The sequence below is a fragment of the Pan troglodytes genome, chromosome 13 (genome assembly GCF_028858775.2).
Source record: "Pan troglodytes isolate AG18354 chromosome 13, NHGRI_mPanTro3-v2.0_pri, whole genome shotgun sequence".
NCBI classification, from domain to species: Eukaryota; Metazoa; Chordata; class Mammalia; order Primates; family Hominidae; genus Pan; species Pan troglodytes.
Genome location: NC_072411.2, coordinates 138,548,326 through 138,567,118, shown reverse-complemented (window position 1 = coordinate 138,567,118; position 18,793 = coordinate 138,548,326). Strand labels below are relative to the sequence as shown.

The 18,793-nt window shown below is 42.2% G+C and overlaps 1 protein-coding gene across 2 annotated transcripts in view; it reads left to right on the top strand.

Annotated features, from left to right (window-relative positions):
- Window positions 1–18,793, top strand: part of IQCA1 (IQ motif containing with AAA domain 1) — a 180,015-nt gene that overhangs the window by 114,218 nt on the left and 47,004 nt on the right. The window contains exons 10-13 of one of the 2 annotated variants that reach the window (XM_001152559.6): window positions 1,685–1,791; window positions 1,964–2,059; window positions 7,124–7,188; window positions 10,365–10,447. In XM_001152559.6, the coding sequence (XP_001152559.1) occupies window positions 1,685–1,791; window positions 1,964–2,059; window positions 7,124–7,188; window positions 10,365–10,447 (351 nt within the window). Of the gene's footprint in view, window positions 1–1,684; window positions 1,792–1,963; window positions 2,060–7,120; window positions 7,189–10,364; window positions 10,448–18,793 lie in introns of both variants that reach the window. The other variant, XM_009444612.4, reaches the window with a different exon arrangement.

Sequence of the window (18,793 nt, the reverse complement as noted above, 5' to 3'; positions counted from 1 at the left end):
ATATAAATATTTATTAAAAATAAATTAATTTATTCATATAACTTTATATATTTTATTCCATTTACCATCACCATATCAGCATGAGGAAGGGGTTATTTTCATTTCTCAGAAAGGGGAATGGTCTCTGCAAAGGCTATCCCCTGCTAAGGTCACCAGCTGGTAGGTGGTAGGGCAGGGGTTCCACCTGGCCACAAACAGTGGCTCTTGCACCAAGCTGTGCTGCCCCAGGCAGGTGGCAGGTGGCCAAAACCCTCGGGACAATTGTCCTGCCTATTCGCCAGTTCTGAGTTTGCATCAGAATCTCCCCAGTCTTTCCCCACCTCTCCTGAGAGTCTAGCTTTTCCTGGGTCTCACAGCACCTTATCCCTGCCCCTTTCCTTGTTCATCCATTTTGCCAGTTCCTGGTCCTCTGTGGTTTGTTCAGAGACTCAACCCCTCCTTCCCATTGGTTTGCCCATGTGATTCTCTGGGGAAACTTCTCTATGCTAGGTCTTCACGTTTGATGGCTCTGGGTCTCCAGCAGCCAGATTTGTGCTTCTGTCTGTGACTATGACTTTCCTCCCAAGGTAGAGTTAGAGCGCCACCCTCTCCCTTCTCGGTCAGTGGGTCATGCCATGCTTGTCAGGGAAGCCATGCTGAGAAGCCTCCTTCATTCATTCACCACCCCCTGCCTTGGAGGCCTGCAGCCTCTGCTGTCTTCACAAGGGGCAGCCCTTGTCCCTTAGAGGTTGGGAGCCTCTGTCTGTGCCCTGGGTCCTCAGCTGCCTTCCTAGGTTGAAGGTCATCAGAACCCTAAAGGCAGCTCCCAGTGAAATGGCCAGACTGGGTGGCGGTTGTCAGCTCCACAAATTCCAGCAAATTTCCTTTACATTCTCGACATAGATTCCAGAAAGATGTCTCCTTCCCCAAATGACAAGTCTTGGCTTCCCACGGGAGACCTCTTCCAAGTCCCACGTCGAGGATCCAGCTATTCCACACCTCAGCATACATTTGGAACCTCCCTTCTGAGACAGGAGCTCTGTTTCCATTTATTTTAGTGATGGGAAATTATTCTTACTTTGTCTAGGGTCATGTTTCTCCAGGTCCACCCTCCTAACCACCAGGAAGAGGCAAAAGGGAAATTTTAAATATGTGTGATTTCAAAAACATCCAAAAAGTAATTCAGAAATTTAGCTGTTGAATTAGGGAGAAATACTGGGTACTTGTGTGTTTAGTGTTGTCTGTTTTATAATAGGAGGCAAGGGATAATTCCTGGAGAGTTCAACAGGCAACAAAATCTTTCATATTTTAGTGAATCATTTGAAGAAAAAAGTAAGATAAAACATTACAAAAAAGGTCATCTATGATTGTATAATCCCAGCATTAACATATTGTTTTTACATGATTATAATAATACAGTGGAATACTATTGTATCACACTTAAAAAATATTGAGTAAACTAAAACTCAATATTTTTACGTCAGCAGTTTTTTTTCTTTTTTTAGTGTATTTACAAGCACATATATGAATCTCATCTGTCTAGCTTATTTTATTCAAACTTTTATCCTATGCAATAGCATATAAAGTTAGGCTTATGTTTATATTGCAATAACTTACAATTAACCTACGTCTTTTTAAAATTTCATTAACCTATATCTTTTTAAAATTTTTTCTTTTTCTTTTTCTTTACCCTTCTGGAGTGTAGAAATCTGGATGAAAAAAGATGAGTCTTGGAATTTCTCTCAGGACTATGATCCAGAACTGATCAAAGAGGAGAAACGGAAGGAATTACAGTCAGAGATCAGGATACAGGTACAGCTACGTTTATGGTGTAGTAACAGCAAATCATTTACTTCAGCCATTGTGCTTCTTTACAATTTCCTACTAATGACCTACCCCATAATTTAAGGGATTTTTAAACTTCACAAACAAAACACAAGACATGCAAAGTGACTTAAAAGTAGTATGTTTTGTATTCTCCTAGGTTGATGAGTTGATGAGACAGGAACTTAAAAACTTAAAGCTAGCTGTGGACAGAGAAAGGGAGCGCCCAGTGAAAGCAGGAAAGAAAAAGGACAAGGTGAGTGGGGAAGGAGCCTGCAGAGGGGTGCGGTGGAGCGGATTCAGTCATGAAAAGCAGCCCCTGACATGCTGTGGCATGTCCAGGAGGGTCGCCTGTTGCCAGGACACCTCACGGGGAAACATGCCTGCCTTTGGTAAATTTAATTGGTCCACCATTTAACCTTTGGGCCTGTGGATTCATAAATAGGATAAACCCAACCATCTGAGAGTAACATCTCCCCAGCCCCGGTCAGTTGCAGATTCATATTACCCAAGCCCCACTGATAGAATGGGAACTATCAAAAGAGCCAAAGCACATTCCCCAAACAGTCCCCCAACTGTTCCTGTACATAGATCTATAAGGGAGGCCAATGGTAATGAGCAGGTTTTTGTGAGTGAGGGAATCATAGGGAAAGGAATTGGATGAATTGGAAGTGTAAGTTGCCACCAATCCATCTCACAGTGGTTTAGAGTAGCTAGTTAGATCAGGGTATTTGAAGTTCATTTAGTTTGGCCCCTGCTTCTACCTTCATTCCAGAGATAGCCCTGTCATTGGGGCCAGAATACCCAAGGTAGAGGGCGGAGAGTTCTCCCTGTCAGTGCTGGCATGAGCATAGGCAGCTTTTGCTTCTATGGCAGCTTTCTCCACGTTCCATGACTGGAGCCACTCTTCCTGTGATTCACACATTTTCTCTTAGAGGTTTCCACACATTCAGCTGCATTTGTGACTACTTTTGCTAGATCAGGGGCCATGCATGTGGTCTTTTTAGGATGACTGGCTCTTGATCCATTTTGTGTTGATATTATGGTTTAACCCTGAAGGCAACTGAATTGGTGTTCTGAAGATCTTTCACTGTAAGCTGAAAACACCAATTTAATAACCATCCATAGATGAAAGTACCTTCACAAGAGCTCTGGGATTCAGGTGAGAGGCTGCAGCACCTGGGTGGAGCACAGAATCATAAAAAAAAGATGCATTGAAGAGAATAAGAATGAAAGTTTCACTTTACCCATGTCACCCCAAAGCCCACACAGCCTAGTGCCAAGAGAGATCTCCTAGACCCATGAGTTTTATCTTGGAAGAAAGGGACAGAGAAGTGAACATCTGACTTCACCATGGAGCTCAGCACCAGGCCAGTGAACCCCAGTACCATGGGCCTCCCACAAACCCTGACACCAGGCCCACCCACAAAAATCAGCACCGGGCCTGTCTTTGGACCCCAGAACCATGGGCCTCCCACAAACCCTGGGTGCACCTTGCTTCTATGGCAGCTTTCTCCACTTTTGTGGTGTAGTAATAGCAAGTCATTTACTGCAACCATTGTGCTTCTTTATGTTTGTGGGCCCACCCACAAAAATCAGCGTTGGGCCTGTCTTTGGATCCCAGAACCAGAAAAGAATCAAAGTATATCACTACAAAACATCATTAAGTTACAAAGCAACTTGTAACTTGAGAGAGGAACAAAAAAACCTCAAAATAGAAATAACTTAACAAAATGGCAAAAGTAAGTCCTTACCTTTCAAAAAATACTTCAGATGTATATGGATTAAACTCACCAATCAAAAGATACAGAGTCACTGAATGGATTTTAAAAATCCAACTATATGCTATATACATGTGATTCATTTCAGATTTAGGGACACATAGGCTGAAAGTGAAGGGATGGAAAAAAGATATCTCATGCAAATAATAAGCAAAAGAGAGAAGAAATGGCTATACTTAGACAAAATAGATGTCAAATCAAAAACTATCACAAGAGACCAAAAAGATCATTAACTAATGATAAAAGGGTCAATTGAATAGGAAGATATAACAATTATATATACACCTTTAATCAAAGCACCTAAATATATGAAGTAAATATTAACATATCTGAAGGGAGAAATAGACAGCAATACAATAATAGTAGGAGAACTCACTATCCCACTCTCAGTAATGAATATATCATCCAGACAGAAAATCAATAAGGAAACAGCAGACTTGAATAATACTAGGGACCAAATAGTCCTAACAGTTATTGTACCCAACAGCACCAGAATACACATTCTTCTCGAGTATGCATGGAACATTCTCCAGGATATATCACATGCTAAGTCACAAAACAAGTCTTAATAAGTATAAGAATATTGAAAACATTCCAAGTAACTTCCAACTGCAATGAAATGAAACTAGAAATCAATAAGAAAAAGAATACAGAAAAATTCACAAATATGTGGAAATTAAACAACACACTCTTGAATAACCATTGAGTCAAAGAAAAAAATTCGCAGGGAAATTAGAAAATATCTCAAGACAAAAATGACAACACAACATACCAAGATTTATAGGATGTGGCAAAGGCAATACTAAGAGGGAAGTTTTTCACAATAAATGCCTACATTAAAAAAGAACAATCTCAAATAACCAACATACCTCAAGGAACTAGAACAAGAGGAGAATATTAAACCCAAAGCTAGCACAAGACAGGAAATAACAAAGATTAGAGCAGAAATCCATGAAATAGAGAATAGATAGACAATAGGAAAAAATGATAAAACTAAGAGCTGGTTTTCTGAAAGGATTTTAAAAATTGACAAACTCTATGCTAGACTAAGAAAAAGATGAGATTTAAATACATTCAGAAATAGAACAGAGGAAATTACAACCAATGTCAAAGAAATGAAAAAGATCATAAGAGACTATTATGAACAATTATATGCTAATAAGTTGGACAACCTAGAAGAAATGGAAACATTCTTAGAAATATACAACCTACCAAGACCAAATCTAGAAGAAATAGAAAGCTTCAACACACCAATAACAAATAAAGACGTTAGATCAGTACTCCAAAACCTTCCTGGGATCCTGGAAAACAAAAGGATATTAGGGAAAAATTAGTGGAAACCTAATAAACTTCGGGTTTTTATTGATAATATTATGCCAATGTTGGTTTCTTAGTTGTGACAAATGTCCCATACTTGATGTAAGATGTTAATATGGAAAATTATGTGAGAGGTATTTCTGTACTGTTTTTGTAATTTTTCTGTAAATCTAAAACTATTATAAGGTTAAAAGGTTTTGTTTACAGATGACATTATTTTCTTGTGGAAAATCCCAAGGAATCTACAAACTCCAAATCAACTTACATCAGCAAGGGTGCAGGATATAAGATAAACATGCAAAAATCAATTGTATTTCTACATATCGTCAATGAATACATAGTCACCAAAGTTAAAATGGAATGTGATTTTTAAATCACTCAAAAAATGAAATACATGTGTGTAAATCTAACAAAACAGGTATAGGACTTGTATGTTAAAACTGCACAATGCCAGTAAAGAAATCAAAGCAGATCTGAATAGACAGACATACCATATTCATGAATTGGAAGACTCAACATAGTAAAAATGTCCATTAGGATATTTTTATAGGATAGGATTAATGCAATTCTATCAAAATCCCAGAAATATAATTTGTAGACATAGACAAATTTATTCTAAAATTTATATGCAAAGGTAATGGAACTAGAATAACTAAAGCAATTTTGAAAAAGAAGAATAAAGTGAGAAGGACCAATTTACTCAATTTTAAGGTTTATCATATAGCTACAGTAATCAAGACTGTATGCTATTGGTAAAGAGCTAAACACATAGATCAGTGGAACAGGACAGAGATCCTAGAAATAGGCCCACACAAACATGCCCACCTGACTTTTGATGAAGGTGCAAAAGCAATTCAAAGGAGGAAAGAGACACTTTTGAATAAGTAGTGCCAGAGTAACTGGAGATCCATAAGCAAAAAGAAATGGACCTCAACCTAAGTCTCACACATTATATAAAAATTAATTCAAAATGGGTCACAGACTTAACTTTTAGAAAAACGAAAAGAGAAGACTTTGGGGGCTAGGCTAGATAAAGAGTTCTTAGAATTAGCATGCAAAACACAATTTTTAAAAGGAAATATTGGACTTCATCAAAACTAAAGATGATTGCTCTGTGAAAGACCCTGTTAAGAGGATAAAAAGACAAGCTACAGACTGGGAGGAAATATTTGCAAACCACATATCTGACAAAGATCTAGTATTCATATACTAGACATATATAGAACTCTGAAACAATAAACATATAAAGAACTCTCAAAACTCAGAAGTTAAGAAACAAGCAACCCAATTAGAAAACGAGTGAAAGACATAAAGAGACATCACACTGAAGAGGATGTACAGATGGCAAATAAGCACATGAAATAAGCACATTTGAAGCATGTCTCTCTAGGCTGTCACAAGTACCTGAGTGCAAAGCCCCTTGGGAACTAGAGGTAGACTGTTGCCTGGCCCTGAGGGCTCCAGATTTGGGGCTAGATGCTAACAGAGAAAGGCAATTGGGTACTGCCTTAGTCTGTTTGGACTGCTATAACAACGTTCTTAGGCTGAGTAATTTATAAACAACAGAAATTAATAGCTCATAGTTCTGGGAGCTGGGAAGTCCAAGATCAAGACACCAGCGGACTCGACGTCTGGTGATTTTGTGTCTGGTGAGGCCTCATTATCCACTTCAAAGATGGTTCCTCCTAGCTGTGTCTTCATATGGTGGAACGGGTGAACAAGCTCCCACAGACCTCTCCATGAGAGTGGAACCCTTGTGACCTAATTGCCTCCCAAAGGCCCCATCTCTTAATACCAGCACCTTGGGGGTAGGCTTCAACTCATGAGTTTTGGGGGAACACAAGCATTCAGCTTATATCAGGCACCAAAGGTGAGCACAGCTTGACTCTGTATGTGCACACGGCACTCTAATCCTTTGTGGGACACCAAGCCAGAGCCCAGAAAGTCAGAATGCTCTTCCCTGTTTGGAATTTGGCCCTGTGCAAGTTCCACAGTGGGGACCTCACGTCTGTCCACACAAGGACACACCACATAAGCAACTTGGGATTTTCCAGGCCAGTCCCTACGTTCATGAAAACACGGCAGCTCTGTGTTCACGCCACCACAATTAACTTTCCACCTCCCACCACCCCCAGAAAACAACGTGCTTAGCTAATTTCTAGGACTTATTTCCTTGCTTGTTTTGACTAAATTGTTGGTTATTTCCTTTTTTTCCAAAGAAGAAAGGAAAGAAAGGCAAAAAGAAAGAGAAGGCAGAAAAGAAGGATAAAGATCTGACAGCTGACAGGTGAGGAATGGACTCGTTGTGTTGTGATGCGCGTGAGAAGCCCCAGAGAACAGCACAGGGAACCCCGAGTGCGCCCCCTCTGTGATGCCACGCCCTCTTCATCCTCCACAGTCCCGGAGTGGTGGGAGCCACCTCTAAGTCCCTACAAATCCCAGACTGGAAAGATGCCTGGGTGGCCCAGAAGGCAAACCTGGACCCCCATGGCTTCTGACGTCATAACATTTTTTTAAGTTTTAAAATTCATGGAATTTTTTGTTTAAGTTTTTTGTTTAAGAAATAACACCCTGGTGAAGCAGTTGAGGAAATACGGAGACTCTGAGTTCTCACAGGACAGGAATCTGCCCGAGCGCCTCTGCTGAGGCCGTAGCTCCTGCGGCGGAAGGAATGAGAGCAGTGAGGCCCAGTCTCAGGAAGGGCTGTGTCCTTTCTCAGAGCTTCATGGGCCCAGCTTCAGGGCAGGACGAATGAATTCAAGTGTTCATTTTTAACTTGAAGTGGCCTGAAAATACTTTAACCCTGAAAATAAATAGTACGTAGGTTTTCACATATTATCAAGGAATTTAATTAAAATCCCTAATAATGTGGGAAGTAATTTTGAATGTGTATTTTTCTTCCCATAGGTCTTATTAATGGGTCAACACCTGTCGCTCCACTGTTGGGGGTTCCCTCCCCTCTCCCTTGGTCCTGTCGCTCCCCTGTTTGGGGGTTCCCTCCCCTCTCCCTTGGTCCTGTCGCTCCCCTGTTTGGGGGTTCCCTCCCCTCTCCCTTGGTCCTGTCGCTCCCCTGTTTGGGGGTTCCCTCCCCTCTCCCTTGGTCCTGTCGCTCCCCTGTTTGGGGGTTCCCTCCCCTCTCCCTTGGTCCTGTCGCTCCCCTGTTTGGGGGTTCCCTCCCCTCTCCCTTGGTCCTGTCGCTCCCCTGTTTGGGGGTTCCCTCCCCTCTCCCTTGGTCCTGTCGCTCCCCTGTTTGGGGGTTCCCTCCCCTCTCCCTTGGTCCTGTCGCTCCCCTGTTTGGGGGTTCCCTCCCCTCTCCCTTGGTCCTGTCACTCTTCTGTTTGGGGGTTCCCTCCCCTTGATCCTGTCACTCTTCTGTTTGGGGGTTCCCTCCGTTTCCCTTAGTCCTGTCACTACCCTGTTTGGGGGTTCCTGCTTCTCCCTGTGTCCCAGCATTACTCTCCCCAAACTCTGTTGGAGGGAAGCTCTGTGAGGGAGAAAGCCCTGCCTAGAGCTCTCTGCGGGGGAAGAGGAGGGCAGAGCACCCAGAGGGGCACTGGGCATCTGTGGCCTCCAGGGAGGCCAGAACACTGCCGCGGCCCTGGCAAGCAGCCCCTGGAAACACAGTCGGGGGAGTGTGGGTTTCTGCTCTCTAGAGAAATGGCTGTCACGGGACATCCATAGGGGGAGGGGCTGCAGGTTTCTCCACTCAAGGCTGCATTGTTTGAGAAGCAGTTCCAGGTCGAGATGCTGTGGCTGACTGCTGCCGAAGAAGCAGCTGGTCAGCGTTTTGAGTCTCAGGTGCCCCAGTTCGTGGGGAGGCACACATCTGTCCATGCGTAAACACCGGCACCTCCTGGGGCAGATTTGGGGGGCAGAGGGGCCTCGGAGTCCCATCCCTTGAGGAGGGTGCAGCCCATGCTCACACACTGTGCCACGGTGTCTTCTAGCTTTTTTTTTTTTTTTTTTTTTTTTGAGACGGAGTCTCGCTGTATCGCCCAGGCTGGAGAGAACTTGCGCCATCTCAGCTCACTGCAACCTGTGCCTCTGGTGTTCAAGCGATTCTCCTGCCTCAGCCTCCTGAGTAGCTGGGATTACAGTTGCCCACCACCAGCCCCAGCTAATTTTTTTGTATTTTTAGTAGAGGTGGGGTTTCACCATGTTGGCCAGCCTGGCTTGAACTCCTGACTTCAAATGATCCGCCCACCCTAGCCTCCCAAAGTGCTAGGATTACAGGTGTGAGCCATCACGCCTAGCCTCAGACCTTCTTAATATCATTTGTTCGATTGTTAGAGAATCTTCTTCAAATTTATGTTAATATTTTATGCGTATATTGTTTATATTAAATAAGTATTCAAGTTAAAACACTACAGTTGATACTTCCTTGATATATATGGGTCAAATATTGCTATCCCAAATTCCACTAAATTAAATATTTCTTAACTTTCAGCAGAGGGCATACTACTTTAAATGTTTGATGCAATGCAACTCCAGTCATCCAAAGACTGGGGTCATTGGATTAACATTTCCCCGAATAGTATTTGGCTTGGGTCTAACTGATATTCTTGGGTATCTTTTAATCACACTAACTTGGATCACAGGACAGTCAGAAGAACTGTCTAAATAAAGTTGTATTTACAATTCTCAACTTAGAGAAAGACCAGAGTAGGATGGAAGAATAAAGAAGAGGAAAAGACAAAACATCTCGAAGGATTCTACTGAATAATATTTGAGTTTAACCTGTCTAATTTCTGCAAGCCAAACCCCAGCAAGTATCATTGGGAGTTTCATCCGTTATGTGGGATACTATGTCCATTTTTTTCTCAATTAGTATAAATTACCAATGTGCTGGCTATATGCTCAAGGTCCTTTTAGAGAAGTGGTTTTGACATCTGTAAACACTCTGTAAAGTATAACACCCTCCTAAAAAATCATCACCCTCATTGCTTTAGACGTTTTATCTTCCATATAAGAATTATCTTCAGTATAAGTCTTTGTTCTTTGTAGATGTTTCTTTCAAACAATTGTGCAATTGGGTTAAAAGGAAACATAAATTTCACAAAGGATTAATGATGTACTACAGCTTGAAGATGCTAGCCGAATATATAATTATAGGTCCATTGCATTACTATTATTGGGTAATTTCTAATTCATATTTGTGCCATCATGAAGACTGATGGAAGGGCAGACTGCAGGAGTTATAGCTGGTCCCAGACGCCCAAAGATATCATTCTTATTAATGGGAAACATCAGATACACACATGGATGAGTGAAAGTATTGTTTTTAAAAAGCCTAATTTATCCCCAAATTGTAGAAACACTTCAAAAATCCTTTTATTTGCATATGAACAAATGTACTTTGAAATAGATCTGGTTTAAGTTCTCCGCGTATGTGATCATTAACTTAGAAATACCGCCGATTTCTGTGTGTGTGCCTCTGGAACAGACACTCTGCTTTCTCCCCAGGACCATTGAGTCTCTGTATAAGGAACTGGTGGAAGAAGGATTACTGATCCAGGCTCTGAAAGTCAACCTCTCTGATTACATTGGTGAGTACACAGAGAATAATACATGTATGTGTCACGTGTCACCTCTTGTGTTTTGAAATCCCAGCAGCCGGAAATATGTTTTATTTACATTTTTGTTCAAGCCAAAACCTGGCCGATGGTGGCTCCTGGTAAATGTTTGTTGGATTGAATTGATTCAAATAACCTAAGAGGATGCTGTGGACTAACAGATTCTCTTAATAAAATGGTTGCAGCTCTCTCCCCTAACGTAATAGAAGCAGGTTTTTAACCTACTAGCAAGGTTCCTTGGTGCATTCTTTCTGGCATAATCTGATTTAAGGAAATGGGGAATTGTTAATTATTTCACTTGTAAAAAATGTACCTGGGGCAGCACCTAAGGCCTCCACAACAGAATCCTAACTGGAGGAATTCTTTCCAAGATACCTTCCAATGGAGACACAAATATTGGGGAGGAATGAGGTGGGGACATTTGTTATCACAGCCTCACCTAATGGTTTTCTCTAAATTTTTAAAAAACACCATGATGACCTGAAAACACACTTAAAGCTTAAAATTCCTCATAACTGTGCTACCGTAATGCAGTTATTAGTTTTACTTTTATGAAGAAATTACCCCCAATGAATGACAACGTTCTCCTACATAACCACAGAAGGAAAATCACTCAGAAAATCAAATGCAATACTGTTACCTAATATACAGTGAACCTTCAGCTTTCCCAATTGTCCTGATAATGTCCTGTATAAATACTTGTCTTTCTCCATCCAAAATCCAGCCAAGGATGGTGCAAGTGATTGTTGTGTCTCTTCTGTCTCCCGTAATTCCTTCCGTCAGGAACAGTTTCCCAGCCTTCCGCCATCTTTCACAACACTGACATTTTTGAAGAGTCTGAGCTGTGCACAGACTGTCTCTCAATTGAATGTGTGTCATGGTTTCCTCATTATTCGATTCAGGTTAAACATTTTGACAGGAAAACGATGGTGTCTCCCTGTCAGTGTTTCCCACTGGGGGCACTTAATGCCACTTTGTCCCATCAGTGGTGAGGTTAAGTTTAATCCTGTGGCTTAGGTGCTGTTCTCGGGATTTCTCCACTGTAAAGCATCATCTTTCCCTTTATAATTAATGAACAATCAATCCAAGGGGTGATATTTTGAGGCTGTGGAGATTCTGTTCCCAGCAGCCTCTCAGGCAGCGTTTTAGCACCCACTGATGATTTTGTATCTGCATCAGTTATTGCTGTAGCAGTTGTAAAAGTGGAGATTTTTCTATCATTCCTTCTACATTGAATAGATATCATTCTTCTGTGAGGAAGTGTGGAATCTTTTACAATTGCGTTATCAGTGTAGACACATGGATTCTTTTTTTATTCAATGTATTATCGTCTGTCCCTATCATTATCCATCCTGATATTTACATTGACCCAATTTTGGTCTGTGAGGGCAAGAAGGCTGGCATTCTCCTTTGATCAAAGGGTGGTTATTTTAATCCCTTTGCAAGACAGCCTTGTTTTCTTCTTGAGGGCTTAAAGGAGCCCTCACATTTCCTAATAGCATAAGAATTTTGCCAGAATATTTATTAAGATATGTTTTGGGTTTCTGTTTATTTTACTTTCTGTGTTTCTTCTTCAAGTGCTGGAGAATTTTCTCCTGAACCTTGATTCTGTTTTGTTAATTCTGTTAATATTTTTAAATGGCTGTTTTTAACAGAACTGTCTCTTATTTATGGTTTGGATTTCTGAACAAAAGATCCTAGTGCCGAGTACAGTGCCTGGCACGTGGTAGATTCTCATTACCTATGTGCGGACTGACTTCTCAACTAATTATTAATTTCTCATCCCTTCTGAACTTTTTCAATGATCTGTCAATTTCCAGGAAGCATCTTTAAGATGCCTAAGATCAAAGTGGGTGGAGTCAGCCGTTTAAGAGTGACTTTGATGTGGTTTAGATCTGTGCGCCCACCAAACCTCATGTAGAATTATAATCCCCAGTACTGGAGACGGGGCCTTGTGGGAGGTGAGCGGATCATGGGGGCAGTTTCTCATGAACGGTTTAGTACCATCCTCCTTGGGACTTTCCTCATGGTAGTGAGTTCTCACGAGATCTGGTCATTTTAAAGTGTGTAGCAGGCTGGACACGGTGGCTCACACCTGTAATCCCAGCACTTTGGGAGGCCAAGGTGGACGGATCACCTGAGGTCAAGGGTTTGAGACCAGCCTGGCCAACATGGAGAAACCCCATCTCTACTAAAAAAAAAAAAAAAAAAATTAGCCAGGCATGGTGGCACGCGCCTGTAATCCCAGTTACTCAGGAGGCTGAGGCAGGAGAATCGCTTGAACCCGGGAGGTGGAGGTTGCAGTGAGCCAAGATCACGCCATTGCACTCCAGCCTGGGCAACAAGAGCGAAACACTATCTCAAAAAATAATAATAAAAAAAATAAAAACATAAAAATAAAAGTGTGTAGCATCTCCCCCTTTCCTCTCTCTTGCTTTCATTCTCACAATATGAGACATCTTGCTCTGCCTTTGCCTGGTGTCATGACTGTAAGTTTCCTGAGGCCTCCCCAGAAGCTGACCAGATGCCAGCATCATGCTTCCTATATAACCTGCGGAACCGTGAGCCAATTAAACCTCTTTTATTTATAAATTACCCAGTCTTGGGTATTTCTTTATAGCAATTCAAGAACAAATTCGTACAGACTCTAAGTGAAAATGACTCAATCTAACCAAAGTAGTCAAATATCTACCAAAATCTGGCACACTTTGACCTTGTCCATATTTTCATTTTTTCCCTTGTCCATATTTTCATTTTTTCCCAGTTAAGGTCCTTAGCTTGAAAGATGGCAGTGTATCTTCCCAAATCCCCACATAGTAAAATAGAGCAACTAGAAAACAAGACCAAAACCCCCCAGGCAACACTTGCACCAAAACTAAATGACAAATTTTCCCCATTGAGCCCCAAAGTACAAGCTTTAGGGACACCAAAGGACCTGAGAACAGGAGACCCCAAAATAACCAGAGAGCAATGGGCCAGGTAATGTGCAGTGGGCCAGGTAAGAATCAAAGCTGAAACTAGGAGGGGTTTGGCCCACCTCAATAGCAGATGAGTGTAAAGGACCAGAATAAGAAAGTGTGAAGGGGCTGGGGCGGTGACCCACCCCACTGCCTTCCTCCACAGGGCCCATACTACAAAGAAACTCTTGGGAGTTAAATCAAAATTGAACAGGATGGGAAAAGTAAAGATGAAGCATAGAGAAGGCCCAGAAGAAATCAGGGGAGGGGACCAGAGCCAGAACATCTCAGAAAGCAAACCACTGCATTTTTAACATCTATAAAGACGACAGAGGAGGGAGCTCTGTGAAACTGGAAAAGCTATCCTGCGCCACACTTCCTTCTAAAAGTATTGGACTATTCACTCATATAAATTTGAGCAATGGAAAAGTTCAAGGTCAACGCCCATGCAAAATTATCATAAGAAAAAAAGAATAAGAAAACATTAACTTCCCAAAAAGACATCTCCACAAAGCAGGTCTATACTGAAACCTATTTCAAAACAGGTTAATATACAGTAAGAGGTCAAGCACGGTGGTTCATGCCTGTAGTTCCAGCACTTTGGGAGACTGAGGTGGGCGGATCATTGGAGGTCAGGAGTTCCAGACCAGCCTGGCCAACATGGAGGAACACCATCTCTGCAAAAATTACAAAAGTTAGCCAGGTGTGATGGCACACACCTGTAATCCCAGCTACTCAGGAGGTTGAGGCAGGAGAATCGCTTGAAGCCAGGGAGGTTGCGTGAGCCAAGATTGTGCCAATGCACTGCAGCCTGGGGGTCAGAGCGGGACTCCATCGCAAAAAAAAAAAAAAGTTAATATACATTAAAGAATTATAGAAGACGTGTGAGAACAGCATAAAATAGAATGAATAAAACCCAGAAATGAGGTGACAAATCTCAATAAATATAAATAAAGGGGAAAATGTTTTAGAAAAAAATAAATTATAATGAATACAAGAGCAAATAAAAATAGTAATGCTTTAGAAATAAAAGGCAAAAAGGCAAATTTTTAAAGTAAAATTAGAAATTAAGGATATTAAAAGAATTCAAAGAGCATATCAAATATTGACGACAGACAAAGAAAATCCAACATACAGATAATACGAGTCCCTAAAGAAGAAAATCAAAGCAAAGGAACAGAAAAAATGCAAAGAATTTTGGCCGGCCACAGTGGCTCACACCTGTAATCTCAGCACTCTGGGAGGCAGAGGCAGGAGGATCTCTTGAGACCAAGTATTTGAGATCAGCCTAGCAACATAGCAAGACCCTTTTTCTACAAAATAAAAAATAAAAAGTAGCTAGGCATGGTGACACACACCTGTAGTCCCAGCTACTTAGCAGGCTGAGGCAGGGGGAGCGCTTGAGCCTAGGAATTCGAGGTTGCAGTGAGTCAAGATCACACCACTGCATTCCAGCCTGGGTGAAAGAGCAGGACCTTGTCTCAAATTTTAATTTTATAAATATATATAATTTTAATTCATGAACATTTCTTTTAGGCCTTTTCCTGTTTAGAAAAAAAAAAGTGCAGCTCGCTGCTAATGATCATTTAACTTTAAGTAAACATGTTCTTTGAGGCTGAAGCAAATCTGACTGATTTTCAATGTGAAAATAAAATACAAAAACTGTTCTTGGAGTTATTTCTAAACAGAACTAATATCAGAATCGTCTGAATCATCAGAATTGTCTATTTCAGAAAAAATCAGATTCATCAAATGAATCTTCAGCCAACAACCACTGGAAAACGATGTCAAGATCATGCATAGGAATGCTACGTTTCCTAGGATTTGATATTTTTCGGCAATCAAGAATTACTATATTTCCTAAATGGAAATACCACTAGTGAAAACAGAATGCTATAAATAGAATGATGTCTTTTGTTTCTGAAGTCAGTATACTAGAGCTCTGCAAAAATAATAATAAAAACGAGATATTTCGTGGCAAAGTTATCTTGGGGTAAATGCTGCGGTCGAAAGCACCGCTGGCAAGTATTCTCAGGGCAAACGGGAAAAGGGTTTAAATGTTTAAAAAACATTAAAACCACATAACGAAGGACCACACTGTCTATCTGAGAATATTGACTCAGATTGATCAAGAAGACATTCTAATAAAAGTGCCTTTGGGTGTCTGTGTAAAAGAGATCATATGACTTGGAAAGGAAAGAAAATTAGATTACCCTCAGACTTTTCCACAGCAATGCTTTACACCAGAAGTAAATGGAGTGACATACATAAGATGCTCAGGGAAAGGAAGCAGGATCCTAGGATTTTGTACCCAGCCAAGTTTATTTTCAAGTACATAGGACACAAACTGATAAACATGAAAGAACTCAGCAGTTTTCCCCCTGAGCCCTTCCTGAAGAATCTGCTAAGAATGACCTACTGACAATCAAAAATGACGTGAGACACCTTGGCACGAGGATTGGTAGTGAGCATTCTCTATACACCCATAAAACCAGGACAAGGTGAGGGCTTCAGGAGAGAGAGTGCAATGCATAAGAGCGGTGTGCGCTGACAACACGGCATTGCAGACTTCCTACCTTAGGGGGACTGGGCTCTTGCACAGCTGGGAGCTTCTTCCTGATCACATAAACTCAGGGGGCTTGGGAATGCCCCCCTGCCTCTGGAAAGCACACTGCTGTCAGCACCCAGTTAAGTCATGCCTCGTCATCTTGTCTAAGAAGAGCATTAATGAGATGAGGACCCAGGCACCCTCACTCACCCTTGGGTTCCCTGATTTTGAATTTATTATCTTGGTTCCTTTTTAACACCTTGACAACAGAGGCATGGCCCAGAGGGTTCCTCTGTTGCCTATTCCGTTGCTCCAGAGGCCAGCACTGCAAAGCCTGAGTGCCCAGAGCCGTTTATTTCTCCTGCTTCTAGAAGATGAGAGAGGGTGGATGTGGGCTGTTCCTCCCCAGCCCTTCATCCAGGCAGGGCAGGAGCAGGGATCCCCGGATGCAGAACGTGGTTGCCCGGATGGATGTCTCCACCAGGCCAGGAATGCTCTACACAGATCCAGCGTGCTCAGCCGCTGGACACGAAGTTGCTTTTTTTAGTCTTGAGATTTGTAATCCCACTCTGTCCTCAACACCATTGAACTCCCAACAGTCATTAGAATCTCAACAGTCATTAGAATCACAGCAGATAAGAGCTACAGGAGACAAGGGGAGGAACAGAGCCAGAGGATGCAAAGCCTGCACTGCAGAGCTGGGGACGACCCCTTCCTCCAGGCCCAGCCCTCGGCTCCCACCAGCCCACCCCCACCACCCACCCCACTGCTTGCTGCACCCCTGCATGGCCACCCTGCTCCAGAACTGGCCCTGTGCCCAGCAGCAAGCACCTGCCACAATCTCAGGTGTGCAAGAAATAGCAAGTTCCTTATTTTCTTTATATCACCTTAATTTGGTTTCACAACCCCTATACTACCAAGGTGATTTAAACTCAGTCCTTCTTGCCAGTCCCCACCCCTGCCCTAGGTATCCTCAAGGCCCCCAGTTCCCAGGTAGCACCACGGTGCTGCAGAGATATTCTGGGGGCCAGTGCCCATGAAGGCCCCCCAGACCTCCAGGGCCTGGAGCTGGATGCCCGCTGCTCAGGGACCACTGACCAGTCTCTCCTCCCAGGCTCAAGGAATCTCTCCTTCCTCTCGTCCTTCTGAGGCTGCCTCCCTCCAAGATGCCAGGCCTTTACTTACTCTTTCTGTGCCTCAGTTTCCACTACTATGGGATGAGGTAATTACAGCAAATGCCTCACTAAATCGCTGTAAACATTAAGCAAGTGGCTGGATGGAGCACCCCAGGCTGCACCTGCATGGCATTCAGCTGCCACTGGCGTGTGGCTGGCGATCTTCGGTGATGCTTGGTGTAAAACCATCACCTCCCTCTCTGCTTTTATCTTCACGTGGTGTTCTGCCTCTGTGCAGGTCTGTCTCTGTGTCCAAATTTCTCCTTTTTTATAAGGACACCAGTCCTGTTGGATTTAGGGTCCACTCTAATGACCTCATCTTAATGAAATCTATCTGCAACAACCCTATTTCCAAATAAGGTCGCATTCTGAGACGCTGGGGATTAGGACTTCCACTTAGAATTGCAAGGGGATTCGATTCCACCTGTCATGCAGCCCCCGTTTGGTTTTCTGCCCTCTTGATCTGGGTTTCCTGGCATTTTCACGCCCTCTATCCCAAATGCCTTTTCGTCTGCCACTTTCTTCTTCCCCTCCCTGTGGAAGATCCGATGTCTGTGCCGGGAATCCTGGACTTTCTGAGCTCCGAATGCACGGATGGGAAGGGGCATGGCTTCTGCACGGGGCCACCGCAAACACAGGAATGCGCTTTCAGTGCGAGTCTCAGAACTCGGCAGGCAGCCCGGGCTACTTGTGTCCTTGCCTCTGTTAGAACCAACACCCACTAATTCAACTGAATATAATTTGTTTAAACAAAATCTGTTATGTTCTAGAAAATATGGTGCATCTGGAGATTAATACGGGTTTAGATAAGCAGGAAAATTGGGGTCACTTTCCTGTCACCTTGAATGTCATGTTTACTGGCAATGAGCGCTGGATTTAACAGTTGTTACAGGATCTCTTTCTATTCTAGTGGAGGCTAAATTAACCACTCTTCTATTTATTACCTGCTCATTAAAAAGTGTGGTATCTGAAGCCATAATAGATGCTTTCATTATCACTCATTCTCCCAACCAATACCCATTGTCCTTGCCAAGGACATTTTGTTCATGTGGAGGCTCTGAAAGGCTGCCCCCTGCCCCACAACAAAACAGCGGTCACTGTCTGAATTTTAACTCTGATTTTCTTAGCATTTGAAAATGCTTAAAAGCTTGGGATATTTTCAGTGTTTCCTACACACATAAATGTGCATATTGTACTTGCCGTACACATGTAGCATCCGAAGCTCTGCAGGACCAGGACTCGCTATAGGAAGAAAGCATCAGGGAAAAAATCCAGACATGGTGATTCGTTCATTGAATATTTTTACTCCAGATTCAGATACAAATCAAGAGAGAATCATATGAACCTATAAAGGTCCGTCCTCATGACAAATGGAGACAGCCAAACTAATTTTCTTGGTGACCTTATCTAAATTAGTTAGAAAATAACACTTCAGATTTATGACTAGTTACAATTAAGCCCTTTGATATCTTCTAATTAAACCTGTAAAGATTTATTTCTGCATTATTCCTTTGGTAATCTCTTAAAAATGATAAAAATGTAAATGAATATTACCCTCAAAAGGAGATGTTTCTATTTATCCTAAATTAGACTCATACTCTTCCTTTCAAATGACTGCATTTTACACTCAGATTTACAC